Source organism: Oncorhynchus clarkii, chromosome 19, assembly GCF_045791955.1.
Source record: "Oncorhynchus clarkii lewisi isolate Uvic-CL-2024 chromosome 19, UVic_Ocla_1.0, whole genome shotgun sequence".
NCBI lineage: Eukaryota > Metazoa > Chordata > Actinopteri > Salmoniformes > Salmonidae > Oncorhynchus > Oncorhynchus clarkii.
In genome coordinates this window covers 39,734,985-39,752,118 of record NC_092165.1, presented here as the reverse complement: position 1 = coordinate 39,752,118, position 17,134 = coordinate 39,734,985, and the positions used below count along the sequence as shown (strand labels likewise).

At 45.8% G+C, this 17,134-nt stretch overlaps 1 protein-coding gene and 1 pseudogene across 3 annotated transcripts; one reads left to right on the top strand and one right to left on the bottom strand.

Moving 5' to 3' along the window:
- The first annotated feature begins 1,946 nt into the window (after positions 1-1,946).
- LOC139375176 (pecanex-like protein 4) lies at positions 1,947-12,920 on the top strand. Of its 3 annotated transcripts, none has more exons than XM_071116726.1 (11): positions 1,947-2,144; positions 2,827-3,579; positions 3,707-3,886; positions 4,057-4,595; positions 4,681-4,781; positions 4,933-5,055; positions 5,273-5,633; positions 7,365-7,468; positions 7,568-8,676; positions 8,819-9,005; positions 9,191-12,920. In XM_071116726.1, exons 2-11 carry the CDS (start codon positions 2,882-2,884, stop codon positions 9,440-9,442), a joined length of 3,654 nt encoding a protein of 1,217 aa, XP_070972827.1. In that variant the 5' UTR covers positions 1,947-2,144; positions 2,827-2,881; the 3' UTR covers positions 9,443-12,920. The 3 variants fall into 3 exon arrangements, with proteins under 3 accessions (XP_070972827.1, XP_070972828.1, XP_070972829.1); XM_071116727.1 differs by having other exon boundaries at positions 1,947-2,607; positions 9,191-10,247; XM_071116728.1 differs by having other exon boundaries at positions 1,957-2,144; positions 2,813-3,579; positions 9,191-10,243.
- Positions 12,921-13,585: 665 nt separating this feature from the next.
- On the bottom strand, positions 13,586-16,066 carry LOC139374483 (dehydrogenase/reductase SDR family member 7-like; annotated as a pseudogene).
- Between the last annotated feature and the right edge of the window lie 1,068 nt (positions 16,067-17,134).

Sequence of the window (17,134 nt, the reverse complement as noted above, 5' to 3'; positions counted from 1 at the left end):
CTTCATGGCCGAATTTCTGCAAAGAAACCACTACTAAAGGACACCAATAAGAACAAGAGACTTGCTTGTGCCAAGAAATGAGCAATGGACATTAGACCGGTGGAAATTTGTCATTTGGTCTGATGAGTCCAAATTTGAAAATGTTGGTTCCAACCGCAGTAGTGTCTTTGTGAGACACAGAGTAGGTGAACGGATGATCTCCGCATGTGTGGTTCCCACCGTGAAACATGGAAGAGGAGGTGTGGGGGTGCTTTGCTGGTGACACTGTCAGTGATTTATTTAGAATTCAAGGCGCACTTAACCAGCATGGCTACCACAGCCTTCTGCAGCGATACGCCATCCCATCTGGTTTGCACTTAGTCCCACTATCATTTGTTTTTCAACGGGACAATGACCCAACACACCTCCAGGCTGTGTAAGAGCTATTTTACCAAGAAGGAGAGTGATGGAGTGCTGCATCATATGACCTGGTCTCCACAATCACCCGACCTCAACCCAATTAAGATGGTTTGGGATGAGTTGGCCTGCTTTTCCTTCACTCTGCGGTCCAACTCATCCCAAACCATCTCGATTGGGTTGTGCTCAGTATATGTGGGAACTCTTTCAAGACTGTTGGAAAAGCATTCCAGGTGAAGCTGGTTGAGAGAATGCCAAGAGTGTGCAAAGTTTTCATCAAGGCAAAGGGTGGCTACTTTGAAGAACCTAAAATCTAAAATATATTTTGATTTGTTTAACACTTTTTTGGTTACTACATGATTCCATGTGTTATTTCATAGTTTTTATGTCTTCACTATTATTCTACAATGTATAAAATAGTAAAAATAAAGAATAACCCTTGAATGAGTAGGTGTGTCCAAACTTTTGACTGGTACTGTATAGTAATAGTCTTGTCCTATTTTGCCTCTAAAAACAAGGGGTCCACCCCCACCATCTCATTATACCTAAAGGACTTGTTGTTTACTGATGACTGTTTTAAACATCAGCTGATCAGTGAAGATTTTCATGAGATGAAGCCATTTCCATCCTGTTTAACCCCAAATGATCTCTTTGAAATAAATGTTGAGGGCAATAACAACACAATCTGCTGTGAGTAGTGCTTTACTGACACTGTATGGAATCACCCCCTTTTACACGTCTACAACTCCCAACATCCTGATCCTTTTTGGCCTTATCACAATCCAAATCCCTGCGTCTCAGAGGTGGCTCTCAAACAACCCTGAACTATGAGTTGATCTTGACCCCAGTGAACTGACTACGGTCCCTGTTTGTATACAGTAATGAGAATGGAAATCCCTTATCAATTACCACCCATCATAATACTTAGCTATACCTATCCATAACCCAATGAGCACAATATGATGAAAATACGTCTTTCAACCAATGTTGCTCTCTGGGTGGGAAGGCAAACAGGAAAAGAGCAGTTCAATGCAAAAATCAAGAATAACCCCTGCTATATGACAACCTATTATTCATCCCATGTCTGAATAATTCTGTGTATGTATTCTTGGATCAGGAAGCAGCTAACATTTATATTGTTGTGTCAAATAGACCATTGAACCAGTGGAGGCTGTTGGGGGACGGCTCATAATAATGTCTGGAAGGGAGCCGATGGAATGGCATCAGACACCCATGTGTTTGATGTAGTTGATACCATGCTATTCCACTCCAGCCATTTCCACGAGCCCGTTCTCCCCAATTAAGGCACCACCAACCTCATGTGTGCTGAACAGTTGGCTCGACACAAGAGAATACTGCTTATATAATTGATGCCGCCAGATGTTAGGGTTGTTGTTTGAGTTTCGTCATGGTATAGGTGTGTGTCTGGCTGTCGAGTGGGGTGGGAGCAATGAATGGGTGGAGAGGATGGATAGGTGGAGTTTGTCTTTTTTTCACGCCCACTCAGTACACCAATTGGTCGAAAAGTGCAAACCCCGCCTATCCTAGTTGGAGCACACGCCCTCATCTTGTTGTGGTTATGCTTTGTTAGCCAGCTACTGTTGTTAGCTAGCTAACTATCATTGGTTATCACTGGGAAAGACGCATCTAGCCATATTTTTTGTATCTTAACAAATTGCAATACTTACTATTGAAGATGAATAAGACAGCCGTTTGATTCGAAGGATATCCCTTCTCTCAATTCATAGGTAACTTTAAGTAACATAGCTAGCTAACGTTAGCTACTATAAGCACTGCAGTTTGCTAGCAATAATGGTAGTTAAATCTGGACATCTAGCGTTATTCGCCTGCTACCGGTAGCATCTAGCTAGTTAATGTTATTGCGTATTTCAAGTAATATTCACTAACCTTGTGTCTGACATTCGCTAAGTAGCTAGTTAGTTATCCCATCCCATAGATGAATGCAGCTAGCTTATATTATGTTTTATTGGTAACCTTGTTGCGCTAACGTTGCTAGCTAGCCATCATTGTTTACATTTGAGTCAAGGTTACTTCGTTTATACAACATCTACTGTAGCTATGCAATAATATTGGCCTGACTACGAACTTAGTCATATGTCACTAATGACACAGCCAGGCAGCCAGCTCCCTTTGTCAGCAGTGGAAAACTTACCTAGCAAACCTGTTGACAACAATGCATAACCATATTTGGTAGGTTGAGGGAGTTTGTTCCATTTAATTATGTGTTGTTTTTTTACAATACATTAGGTGTTTCATGGTATTCTACATTGTTTATCAATATTTTCATAATATACCTGGCATTGGTGTTTATTCAACTGCTGTCTTTGTATCGAGTACATTTGATCTCCTGCAGCATTAATTTTATGGCAGACAAATGACTCAAGCTGCCTCTTAGATTTTGTCCTATAGGATGACACGGAAGTGTACTGCGGCTCCGGGGAGATGACCTGCACCCCCCTAGGGCATGGTCAGGATGGGGCCAGATGTGCCCCTGCTCAATGAATACAAGCAGGAGTTCTTCTGGAAGCGCTTCCCTCAGACGGTGCTGGGGGGTCCGCGCTTCAAGTTGGGCTACTGCGCCCCGCCTTATGTCTATGTCAACCAGGTGGTCTTGTTCTTGACACCATGGCTGTTAGGTGGCATTGGCACACTGCTGTGCCAGCTGCAGCTGCTGGAGGAACTCCACGCTGCCATGCTCTCTGGTCTGCTCATGCTTGGGGCAGCAGTGGGTGTGCAGGCCCTGGCACTCTACGCTGCCCGCAGGAATGCCATGGTGGAGCGGCTGGGAGTGCCCAACATCCTGGCTGATGAGGAGGAGGTGGAGTTCACCCACTGTGTAGGCCCAGAGACGGTGAGGTTCATCGCCCCGGGGAAGAGGTTTGGGCTGAATGTGGTGCTTCACACCGTGCTGGCAGGGGCCCTCTGTGGCCTGGGGACATGGTATGTGCTCCTGGGCAGGTTGACTGCACTGTATGGCAGTGTGAGTGTAGCCTTGGTGGTATTTGTCCTGAGCTGGGTGACTCTGTGTACAGCGGAGTACTCCCTTATCGTCAACACAGCCACAGAGACGGCCACATTCCAGGCACAGGACACCTATGAGATCACCCCACTCACCCGACCACTCTACATATTAGCTTTCATAGCTGTGGACCTAGCTGATCGGTAAGATAGAAATAACTAAATTGGCCTCAATGACTGTTCTGAAACTTGTCATGGATAAATTTTCAGAGATTATTCATGACATTTTGTGACTCTTTGCTTCTTGTTTTTTTCCCATGCTGGTGTCCAGATTTACAGGTCCAGTGCCAGAGCTCCAGCTAACCAGTCAGGTGCTTCATGTGGTCTTCCTGGTCCTGCCCCTGCTGTGGGCGCTGGGTATGTTGTCACCACTGGACGCCCTCCTCCTTTGGGGCATGGAACAGGCTCTGGTGTTCGGTTTGGGCGGCTCTCCCATGTCCAGTAACCTTAGGTATATTTTTCTTGCTACATCAGTTGTTTTTGTCAACATGTAGTTACATCTGATTATACTTGCCACTGATTAGGTTCCCTGAGATCTTTACCATATGTCTGTTTCCTTGGCATGGTTGACCTTGAGCAGCTCTTCTCTGACTCTCTGTGTGATCTCTGTCCTTCCTACAGATTGCTGGGGATGTTCGCCATGTCTGTATGTGTTACTGTTTGTACCTTCTTCATCCCGTCCACCTTGGGTGTAGTCCTCTTCTCGATGGCCATGGGGTTTCTGCTTAGTTTGGATCTCAGCCAGTTTGGGACTTATTGTGGAGGAGGGTCCAGGGGAGCCTGTGGTGATAGTGGATGGCATAGGGGGGCATCACCTGCCCCTCCCAGCTTGTTTGGCTGGCGGCTAGGCTGCAGTGAGCTGCTGCTCTACCTGGGGCTGCTGCTGGGGGCCATGTCTGAGGCAGGACTCTTACATCACTTCCTCAGTCCCTCCCAGACCCAGAACTTGGCCAGGGTTTCTCAAGATGCTGTCAGCTACCTCCTCATCACCCTTTTCATCGTCTGCTGGGCTCTCCGAGAGATCCAGGGAGCCTATGTTTTTGGAGGAGTGTTCCTCAACCCCCTGTACCCAAGAGGAATGGCCAATGTCCGGGTGTTCAAGCAGCGGAGCAGGGGTCTCCACATGGCTGGGGCTATCAGGAGGGTGCTGCTCAATCTGGGTGAGCTCATATTTTTAATTTAGAGCTTGCCCTGTCATTACTGTAAAACTATACATGCATCTTATTACTTTGTTTTACTTTGCAGTGTCTCCCTTTGCAATGGTTGCTTTCCTGGCTCTGGATGGCTCTGTTCAGCAGCTCCACACAGCCTCTCTCAGCGTGGGATTCACCCGGGCCTTCAGAGTGGTACACATGGATTCTCTTATGTAGAACCTAAGCATGTTTATCAATGAGAGATTTGCTTTCCAGTGACCTCATCATGACCATGTAATCCTCAGACTGTTATTAATATGATTTAGGTCATGATGATTGAGTCGTGGGTCTCTGTGTTGTGCAGGTGTGGCAGAGCTCTGAAGATGCCCTGCTCCAGATGGTGGTGGTGGTGTCAGTGAGGCTGGCTGCAGGGGACACCAGACTGCCTGGGTGGGACAGCCTGGGCACAGGGGTCCAGCTCCTTCTAGTAATAACACATTCCATGACTTCTGGCATAGAGCTAGTTAGAGGCATGACATTTAGTAAGGTCACAGGTTAAACATTGTCATGCTTAAGTCATTGATTCATTGTCTAGTTGTTGTTGTTTTCCCCAGAATGTTTTTCTCCACTGAAAACAAAATCAAATTAGTACTACTGAGTCATGGTTCAATCACACTCTTTACATCCCTCTTTGCCCTACCCAGGTGGGCCTGCTGAGTGATAGGCTGCTCCAGTTCCTGTCCAAGCTGAAGTTTGCCCTGGCCGTGCTGGTGACCTCCTGGACAGAGAAGAAACAGCGGCGCCAGTCGGCCGGGACCCTCCTGGTCCTGAACGCCTCCCTGTGTCCTCTGCTGCTCTCTGTGGTGGTCCTATCAGCCATGCTCTCTGCTCCTTTGCTGCCCCTCTTCACCCTGCCCATCTTTCTGGTGGGCTTCCCCAGGCCTCAGCGCAGTTGGCCAGGGCCCGTGGGCACCGCCTGCCCCTGTCCAGACTCCATCTACTACCAGCAGATGAGTAGGAGCCTGGCCTGTGCTCTGAGGAGCGCCTTTGCCAGGGGATCACTTGGTTAGTGGGTCTCACTCTTTAGTTTTCTCCCTCTTACTTTCTCTCTCTTTCTTCTTGAAGGTTCTTCCCAATCATTGGTGCAGTTAAAGTGTTTTGATATAACTGTTTAATCATTTCTAGACATGGCTTTGTGTGTGAAAATAATGTAGCTGATACAAGATTTAATCTATGCCGTTGTACAAATTATTATTATTTATTTTATTTTATTTTTTTTATTTTTTTTACATACGTTGGTGTTCTGTTCTTACTAGTGGTTGGAAAATCCTTTTCCCAACAGTAGAGTAAAAGAGTAAACTGAAAAAAACTAATGCAGTATCTCAATTAAATGATCTAGGCTCTATTGTGAAATGTATACTATTTCCCATGTTACTGATAGTATACATTTCACAGTACAGAGCCTAGATCATTTAATTGATATACATTATGTGTTGAGCATATGTTCTCAAGGTGTTAATAGTGCTCAATCACAGTGACACTGAACTTTTAGATCAGCTGAGCAGGGACTGTATGCAGATGAAATAGCTGGGTGGGGGAGCCTCTATTGATTTCATATTAAGAGGAATGTTGTGAGTCGCTCAGTAGAGCCGCCCGGTATAATGCAAGCTTGCAGGATCCAGTTGTGCTTCCTGTGAAGTGATCTGAACAAAATCACCTTTATCTGTGATAATTACGTCAATGTTTCCACACCGTTAACCTTGTAATACTCTTAACCTAACTGGAGCCACTTCAAACATGTTGTTCGGTGCTCTATTTTCTGTCAGGAAGGGGGCAAGGAAAAAACAGCAAGTACAAGCTTCATTATTTATGGGTTGACGACTCAAAACAGACAAACTGCTACAGGGATGTCATCACTCCATCTTATTGTTTTCTTGGCTAGCTGGGGGTGCCTGAGCTGTGATGTATAATTTAGGCTAAGCGCTTGTTGGGTCTTGATACACACAGTAGAAAGAGGAAGGTTTGGAGTGTAGTGTTCTCTTTTTTCCTTTACCCCCTCTGTGACATTGTGGGCTGCGCATCAGTAAGCGGGAGTGGAAAACGCACAGCGTGTCACTTCCCATCACGAGGCGGCGTCTGACTATTCCGAGACGTCGCTATGGGATATGACATTATCCTTGAGCCATGAGAACACTAGTCAAACTTGAAACAAAGCAACTGTCGCTCTGCCACTACCATTTCACAAAAAACACCTGTCCTTTCTCCCCTCTGTTAACCAAAAATGAAAGGCCCCCTCGTACAAAGTCTGCACCCAAATGAAGAATTAATATTTAGAGACTAGTGGAAAGTCCAGGGCAGAGAAGGAATTCAATATTTAGATCTCTGTGCAGTCAGGCGGTTTCAACTGTATCATGACCTTCCTGTACAACTGAAATGGTAAGCATCAACCTGCAGCTCATCCGGCAACCAAGTTATCCACAGAGTCAGCCGAGACTCACTACTGATGCTAAATGAAAGGGCTGTGTGACCAGGAGGCACTCGTCTATGTTGTATGTCTATGATGTATGGACTCCAAGCTTTATCATCTCCAGACCACAGAGGACATCCTCTCTCTGACTGCATGACCTATAATAATAAATTACCACTGAGATGACTGCGACCAAATCTTAACACCACTCAAAGGCTGCGATGAGAATATGCTATGAATAGAGTCAGCCGTGTCAAAAAGCTTGGCTGGGGGTAAGTGTATGAAGAAGCTGATAGGCCTAAGCTTGTTTTCTTTCCTCCCCTCGTAAGGTGCTCTGACTCCTGGCTCCCACTTCCTGGGTCGCTTCCAGGACCGTGTGGTTTGGATCATGATTTTAGAGAGAGGATATGGCTACTGTACTGTCAACATCAAGGTAGTGGTTCTTTAAATGGTTGTTATTTGTTTGAATCACTAATTTGGGGTGAACATGCTGGCAGTGTAGACAACAGATTTGACGGTTGTTTTGTTTCAGGGTCTGGAGCTGCAGGAGACCTCGTGCCACACGGTGGAGGCTCGGAGGGTGGATGAGGTGTTTGAGGGGGCCTTTGAGCGCCCTGAGCGGCTTGGCCTCAACCAGGGGATAAACCTGCACTGGGGAAACGCCCTCACCCCATGTGCTGCCCTGCCTGTGCGCGTCTACTCCGACGCCCGCAATGTACTTTCGGGCATCATTGACTCGCATGACAACCTGAGGAAGCTCCAGGATGACTTCCTGAAGGCCCTGGTGTGGCTGCTGCTGAGGAATTGTGTCCAGAGACTAAAGGCATTTCCCTGGGGCACTGAGGAGGGGACAGGGGGCGGGGGCACGAAGTCTCAGTCCTCCCAGCTTGGCCAATCGACTGTCACCCAGCCTGCAGAGGCTATCATGGTGGAGTCCAACATCTCCTCTCTCAAGTTTAGACGGGACAGCTCCAGTTTGACCTCCTTTGGTGACTGGTCAGATGAGGATGACCTGTTTGGGCCTCAGCCGGCCAGGCGGACAGTGGCGTTGGTAAGTACGGAGGCCCAGCTGGGGGACACAGTGCTCCAGACAGGCCCCTCGCTGCCAGGCTCTGTGGAGATGGACAGTCTGTTTGAGAACATGGCCCTCTCTGCCCTTCAGCCCTTGCAACCTCTGGGTTTGGGCCTGGGTCTGCCAGCTGTGGACAAAGGCAGGAACCCTGAAGTCCCCCCCACAAAGTCCTCTGGCACCTTGGCCCATGAAAACTTCAGTTGCCCCCACTCTGAGCTGTTCAGCCTGCCCCCTGGGTGGAGGACAGCCCCCTTGTTACCATTCCGGTTACAGCAGCTCAGGCCTTTGTTCCCTGAGGAGTGGTTTCGGTTCACTTTGGGAAGGTTGGCGCTGGCCGTTCAGGACGAGGCTTCGGAGGATGTGGCCAAATCCCTGAAGGAGGATGGGGGGCTGAGGGACCTCCATGCCCAGGTGGCCCTGTCATGCCTCATCTCCCTGGGGGCAGAGTCTGCCTTCACCAGCCCCAGCTATGTGTACAGGGTGTACAGTGGGGACGTGCCTTGGACAGAGGGGCTGAAGTGGCTCTCTGAAAACAAAGAACTTTACCAGCTTGCACTTAAGGCTTTCAGGTAAAGAGGGCAGGGGTGAAACATGGGTGTAGTTTGTGCCCAACTTAGAGAATCTAAAACTTGCAAACTTTATGTGTGTTATACATATTCAATGTTTATATCCAAAGCTTGTCCCTGTAACTCCTGATCTATTTGCTTTCAGGTACAGTTTCAAGCTTCTGTTTGATCAGGCGAGTTTGGGGCCCATGGAGAGTCTTGATGAGCTGTTCAGCACCCTGGAGGAGTATGAGAGGGACTGGTACATCGGCCTGGTGGCTGAGAAAGGCTGGCAGGACAGTGTCCTACAGGAGAAACCTTTCCTCTTCTCACTGGGCCATGACCTCACCATGGTAACCTTACTGACCACACTGTTTTTCTTGTTACTAAGTAACCCACTATGGTAACCTAACAAACACCTGTTCTTTGGGTTAGCCATAAACTTGGTCTTTGTTGGTAGCATGTATTAAGTGGTCCTGTCTTTGGCAGTGGTCAGTACAGTAAGTGACCCCTACCTGCTTGTCTCTTCTCTCCACAGGGAACTTACACAGGGCGGGTTCTGTCCCTGCAGGAGCAGCTGGTTCAGGTAGGCCATCTGAACGGGGAGGGGGTGCGTGGCCAGTGGGCTAACCTGTCCTGGGAGCTGCTCTACGCCACCAACGACGACGAGGAGCGCTACAGCATCCAGGCCCACCCCATCATGCTGAGAAACCTCACTGTCCAGGCAGCCGACCCCCCTCTGGGGTACCCCATCTACTCCTCTGTCCCCCTGCACCTCCCCTGCTTCTAACACCCAAACCTTGTCCTCTCCCTGGGACCTTCAGACTCCTCTGCTGGCCTCCTATAAACACCCGTCTCTGGTTTGCCCAGCTTTATCACTGGGTAGGCCCTATGTTGTGGCCTGTATGTGTAACCCGTCTATTTCACTAGGGTATCCTAGGAGGGCACCTATAAGGCAGATCCAAACAAATGGTTTCATTCATGCAGGAGCGACAGCACAATACTTATGTTCAAAATATTTACGTAACTTTTACCAAATGTGTGGTACTAGTTCAAACAATGAAATGTGAGTGTTCTGGGAAAAATCTATATTTACAAGGGATACGTTTGTTCAGAAGTTTTTTTTATCATTCACATACTCTTGAACAAAGAGTTATCACTTGTCAATGAAATGTTTTCTTTTTGTACTGTAACGTTAGTTGCAAATGTTTTTTGGAGTTTGTTTTTATCCAACTTCTCCGTTGTACTTAAAGTGATCAGATACAACCACCTTCCGCAGAAGAAGACCGCCAACACAGTGCTCCCAATTACATGATGAACTTATCTTACAAATGTTTTCCCTCAAATACTGCTCCCAAAGGCAAAGAGGGACAACGATTTCGCTTTTTCGAGGATGTGCCTTGGGTAGGACTTTGCAGTCTTTGTAATGTGGTTAGTAATTTTTGATGCCATCCTTTTGTTTACAGTTCACTTGTTTACAGTTGAAGACAATTGTATTTGTCATGTTCTCCTGTACATACTGTTTTCGTATACTGTGATTTGTGTATGGTGTGTAATTGTACATACATAAAATAGATTTTTTCCCCCCAAAGGAACCTGATAGTCTATTTACTGGAGATTTATCAGTGCTATAGACATTCATTAGATGTGGTTGGGCATTACCTAATTATACTCCACCTTCCAAAAAAATCTATCTATGACTAATTAGAATTAAGTACATTTTTCCGTCATCCCTATTCTTCTGCTTTGTAAATAGCGCTGCCAGCCTTTTAAAGCTTCCTAAAATATTTTCCCTTTCACCTAAATAGAAGAGGCAATTAACCCATTTCCATGTGGAGCTCAAGCATTAGGAATGCAACAACATCATTGAAGTCCACTTCAGGAAGTCTTGGGGTTTGATTCCTGCTCCCAAGCAAAAATTAAAGCAGGAAGCACCTTACCCCAAGGTCTATTAAAAAAATGGTCCGATGAAGCAGATGCTAAACTACAGGACTGTTTTGCTTTCACAGACTGGAATATGTTCCGGGATTCTTCTGATGACATTGAGAAATACACCACATCAGTCACTGGCTTTATCAATAAGTGCATTGAGGACGTCGTCCCAACAGTGACTGTACGTACATACCCCAACCAGAAGCCATGGATTACAGGCAATATTCGCACTGACCTAAAGTGTAGAGCTGCCGCTTTCAAGGTGCTTTCTAGCCCGGAAGCTTACAAGAAATCCCGCTATGCCCTGCGACGAACCATCAAACAGGCAAAGCGTCAATACAGGGCTAAGATTGAATCATACTACACAGGTTCCGACGCTCGTAGGATGTGGCAGGACTTGCAAACTATTACAGACTACAAAGGGAAGCACAGCCGCGAGCTGCCCAGTGACACGAGCCTACCAGACGAGCTAGCTCACTTCGAGGCAATCAACACTGAGGCATGCATGAGAGCATCAGCTCTTCCGGGCGACTGTGATTACGCTCTCTGTAGCCGACTTGAGTAAGATCTTTAAACAGGTCAACATTCACAAGGCTGCGGGGCCAGATGGATTACCAGGACGTGTGCTCCGGGCATGTGCTGACCAACTGGCAGGTGTCTTCACTGACATTTTCAACATGTCCCTGATTGAGTCTGTAATACCAACATGCTTCAAGCAGACCACCATAGTCCCTGTGCCCAAGAACACAAAGGCAACCTTCCTAAATGACTACAGCCCCGTAGCACTCACGTCCGTAGCCATGAAGTGCTTTGAAAGGCTGGTCATGGCTCACATCAACACCATTATCCCAGAAACCCTAGACCCTCACCAATTTGCATACCACCCAAACAGACCACAGATGATGCAATTTCTATTGCACTCCACACTGCCCTTTCCCACCTGGACAAAAGGAAAACATATTTGAGAATGCTATTTATTGACTACAGCTCAGTGTTCAACACCATAGTACCCTCAAAGCTCATCACTAAGCTAAGGAACCTGGGACTAAACACCTCCCTCTGCAACTGGATCCTGGACTTCCTGACGGGCCGCCCCCAGGTGGTGAGTGTAGGTAGCAACACATCTGACACACTGATCCTCAACACTGGAGCTCCCCAGGGGTGCGTGCTCAGTCCCCTCCTGTACTCTCTGTTCACCCACGACTGCATGGCCAGGCACGACTCCAACACCATCATTAAGTTTGCTGACAACACAACAGTGGTAGGCCTGATCACCGACAACGACGAGACAGCCTATAGGGAGGAGGTCAGAGACCTGGCCGAGTGGTGCCAGAATAACAACCTATCCCTCAATGTAACCAAGACTAAGGAGATGATTGTGGACTACAGGATAAGGAGCACTGAGCACGTCCCCATTCTCATTTACGGGGCTGTAGTGGAGCAGGTTGAGAGCTTCAAATTCCTTGGTGTCCACATCAACAACAAACTAGAATGGTCCAAACACACCAAGACAGTCTTGAAGAGGGCATGACAAAGCCTATTCCCCCTCAGGAAACTAAAAAGATTTGGCATGGGTCCTGAGATCCTCAGAAGGTTCTACAGCTGCAACATCGAGAGCATTCTGACCGGTTGCATCACTGCCTGGTACGGCAATTGCTCAGCCTCCGACCGCAAGGCACTTCAGAGGGTAGTGCATACGGCCCAGTACATCACTGGGGCAAAGCTGCCTGCCATCCAGGACCTCTACACCAGGCGGTGTCAGAGGAAGGCCCTGAAAATTGTCAAAGACCCCAGCCACCCCAGTCATAGACTGTTCTCTCTACTACCGCATGGCAAGCGGTACCGGAGTGCCAAGTCTAGGACAAAAAGGCTTCTCAACAGTTTTTACCCGGACTATTTGCATTGTGTGTGTCCCCCAAGCCCTCTTTTACGCTGCTGCTACTCTGTTTATCTTGTATGCATAGTCACTTTAACTATACATTCATGTACATGCTACCTCAATTAGCCCGACCAACCAGTGCTCCCGCACAGTGGCTAACCGGGCTATCTGCATTGTGTCCCACCACCCGCCAACTCCTCTTTTACGCTACTGCTACTCTCTGTTCATCATATATATCACTTTAACCATACCCACATGTACATACTACCTCAATAAGCCTGACTAACCGGTGTCTGTATTAAGCCTTGCTACTATTATTTTCAAATGTCTTTTTACTGTTGTTTTATTTCTTTACTTACCCACACACACACACACACACCTTTTTCTTTCACACTATTGGTTAGAGCCTGTAAGTAAGCATTTCACGTGACAAATAAACTTTGATTTGATTTGTAAAGTAAGCAGAGTGCATCCTGTAAGAGAGCGCTTCATTTAAAAAAAAAATAATTAAAAATATTTTTAAATGCAGATAGCCGCAGCGTTTTATGTTCTGGGAAGATACTTCCCTGTCAATCAAGAAACAAGTTGAGGCTTTTGATAAAATATTAGATGGCATCTGCATACTAAACTTGCTAATTAAGTTGCCTTTGTGGAATGTTTAATGACACGTTTGACAGTGTGCATTTTCTTTCCATCTTATCTTTGCTTTATCTTGGCCAGGTCGCAGTTGTAAATGAGAACTTGCTCTCAACTGGCCTACCTGGTTAAATAAAGGTGAAATATATTTTTTTAATAATTCTTAGACATACCCGTCTTGAGCATTCCTACAACACAACTGAACCAAAGGGTGACATTGTCCATCCAAACCCTGACACTAAAATGTCTGGTCAGTCAGAACATGACCTTTCTGCGTGGCCCTCAGCTGTCACTGTCTGGCAGAGGCCACCAGACATAGTGGTCAGTAAGTCAGTTACTGCCGCTGGGAAGCAGTCATGCTCACTGCTATACCCTGGGTAGTGCCCACCCCCTTCTCTTTATCACACTGAAGCAAGGTCAGTAACAGCTGAGCCCCCCAGCTGCTAAGAGACAGCTCTAAATAGTGTCTGCCACACTCTGCTTTCCTCAAGTATTTTCAGACTGTTCACACAGAGTCCCCCTATCCATGGCCTGGTGAGGCAAGGTACACCTTAGGAAATGTGACAGCAAGCCCATGTATGAACAATGCCGAGTGTGATTCACCCATTCTGTCAGAGTGCTGGTCCTCTGTGTAATACACTGAGCTCTGAGTTATAGTCATTCTATAAGCAAGACAAAAAATGTATAGTTTGCGGCTCAAAAAACACATTTTCTAATCGACATCATGTTGAGAGACCTACAATAAACCAATACAAACCAAGCCAACCTTAAAGTTCTGCACCCTCTTCCTGCCCAGGACATCAGTGATGAACCAGGCCCAGATGAGAGCATACTGCCACACATAGTTGAACAGCAGAACAGTCTGCCAGGCGAGCCACATCTCCTTGGCGCCATTGGTTATACCCACCAGGATGAGACACACACAAGGACTAGTAGACATCTTGTGTTGTTGGTCCCCAGCAGTGAGAATGGCCTTAGATAGGAAAGGGATGAGAAGGAAATGAATGTTAATAAAATTAACACTTTTACAAAAATGCATGGTCACTTCAATGACAATTATTTGAAAGACCATTGGCTTTCCAATGAATGTGTGTCTGTGACATCTTGACAAGAACAACAATTGTGATGCAATTGTAATGTGTCCAATGTCAATCAAACATTCAGCATGAATTCAGCAAAAATGTAACATGCGAGTTAAACCTTTTAATGAATTCTCACAAATTTGCAGTGAAACCCATCTTTCACACTTCCTCTGTGAAAGTGTTCTGGACTGTGACAGTACAGGCCCTGGACATACTGTGCTGATGAGTATCCTTGGGAAGTCAGCTCTGAGCAAAGATAATTGAAGAAGCCCTGTGGACAGAAGAGATTGTTATCTCATGTCTCACTCAATGTATGTGTCTAGATGGTGTACATCTACAAACGGCAGAGGGTAGCCCATGATTGATCTCACTCGAAGAGCATGTTAACTGGCAGAGTATCACAGTTGCCAGGGGTGCTGCTTACAGTCACTACACTGCATGAGCCTCGCTGCATCATGTGGGGCAACACCTGCTTGGTGAATGACACTGTGCCCAGGAAGTTGTGTTCCATCAGGACCTGGTACACATCTACACTGGTCTCCAGGGACAGAGAATGTTGGCTGCGGCCACCATTGTTAATCAGGATGTCAATCTGAATGGGCATCGAGAGGGAGATAGGAACAAAGCAAGCCAGCGTTGACAGATGGGATGAGTCATATCTCCAATTCTTTTTAATTTTTTAAGGAATTAAATGTATTCATTATACCCAGGTAGGATATTCAAATTCTGTCATGGGTATAACACAAAAAACAAACCCAGAATAAGAGAATAAGAAAACACAGTTTATTTTCGGCTAGTGCTAAGGTGCGCAAGTGTCAAACGCACATTAGTTTGCAATTTTGTCATGTAAAAACTGGCGCACTAGCATTTTCCACCCCTTACGCCAGGTTCAGCATTTCACCCGTCTAACATCAGCTTGCTTGCTTTGTGGTGGGAGGGATGGAAATATTTGAGGTGTGTCCTTAAAAACATGCACCAATATGCCAATTTCAGTCAGGGCAACTGAAATATTGAGAATTTATTTGACCAAGAAAGATGCCTAAACCTCAGTTAAATCATCCAGGGGAGCGAAACAGCGCCTCTCTTTCTCAGTATGTGTACACCATGTATCTGATGCTGTCAGGACCAAAAGATTATGGCATGTCATACTATTTCTGGCCAGACAGCATCAGATACACGGGCAACATATAGGCCGTGTCTAGACTTGACAGTTCTGATCATGGAATTCTGAACGTGTCATTCGTCTACTCTTACATTTAAATGTGTCCGGATTCCCTTTTCCTTGGCTATATTAAACTCCCAGTATGCATTCTACAAGTGATGGAATAGGCAAAATATGATAGTTTAGTTTATTAATTCAACCATTTAACTTGAAAAATACATACATACACATGAGTAAAATCATAGAGGATAACACACAATAAAGTCTGGGACTTATTCCATTGTGGTCCACTGAGGCTCCAGTATACAATAAAGTACCTTTCCCAGCATTACTCCTGAACCTGTATAAGCACATATCAGCAACATCTGATCTGGTGCAGTGATTGTGTGCATCCCTAACATGGGGAAAGTAATCAGTTAAATATCTGGCTGCAGAACCAGAAATACTCTTGTAAACCAAACCCAGTCTAATCTGGGACACCCTAGCCTCAACAGGCAACCAGTTGAGTTCCTGAAAGCAGCTCCTGCCTATGTGAGTACGTGGACTCACCTTCAATACTACCCTGCTCAGCTTATTCTGGGCTATCTGGAGCTTCCCCTTCATAAGCTTAGATAAGCCCCCAAACCAGGAAGTACTAGCGCAGTCAAAATGACATTGCATGAGGGCAGTGGCTAGCACTTTCATGGAGTCCTTATTAAGCAGCTTGGACTTTAGTCCTGGCATTAACCTTCCCTAGCACTTTAGTGGCCATGCTTCAACATCCCAAGCTTCCATAAGGGATGCATCCCAGGTAGCCAGTGTTGGGGAGGAACGGATTACATGCAATCCGTTACAGGTAACAGATTACAAAAAACATGTAACTAATTTGAAACATTACCAGCAAAAATATTGTAATTGGATTACAGATACTTCTAAAAAACTTGATTACTTCTGTGATTACTTTTGAATTATTTTAAGCTACCTATCATTGTTTTTGCGACCTGTGGACAGCTAGTGAAAAATGGGATCTTGCAACACCTGAATAGTACAGATCCCAGCCTATGAAATAAAGTTTGAGGGAGTTCCTCCCTTCTCGGTGGTATTGTCCTCCATATGGTCAAAAACAAGTTAAATTTGAGAACAACACGAGTGGGGCTTTTCTTGCTCAATCTCATTTGTTCTGATAAAAACTTTAAAAATTCACAGGCCTAACGGACACATGCTCAAACTCGCACACTTTTGCTAGACTTAAACAGCTTATTGAGATATCAAAGTGTCACCAGCAAAAATTTAAACAATAGGCCTATAGTAAATGCAGCACATGGCATTCATTTTTCACATATAGCACTTTTCGGTACACTCTTAGGGGGAAAAAAGTGCTATCTAGAACCTAAAAGCTGTTCCCATATGAGAACCCTTTGAAGAACGCTTTTTGGTTCCAGGTAGAACCCTTTTGGGTTCAATGTTTAACAATTTCCACAGACAGTTCTATATGGAACCAAAAAAGGGTTCTACCTGGAACCAAAAGGGTTCTCCTATGGGGACAGCTGAAGAACCCTTTTGGAACCTTTTTTTCTAAGAGTGTAGTGCCCAAGCATGCCATTCAATGAGAGCAGCATAAACAACAGAGTAGGCTAATAAGTCCTTTGTTTTTGGGTTATGCTCAGGTAAAACAATTTGGCTAATCTATATTTCCACATTTCCAAGTCCTATTGTTGAAGATCAAGGGGTATTAAATTAATTGGAATGACTGGAAATCTGACAGACTTGAGGGAAGCCAAAGTCATTCAAATACAATACTATTTATATATA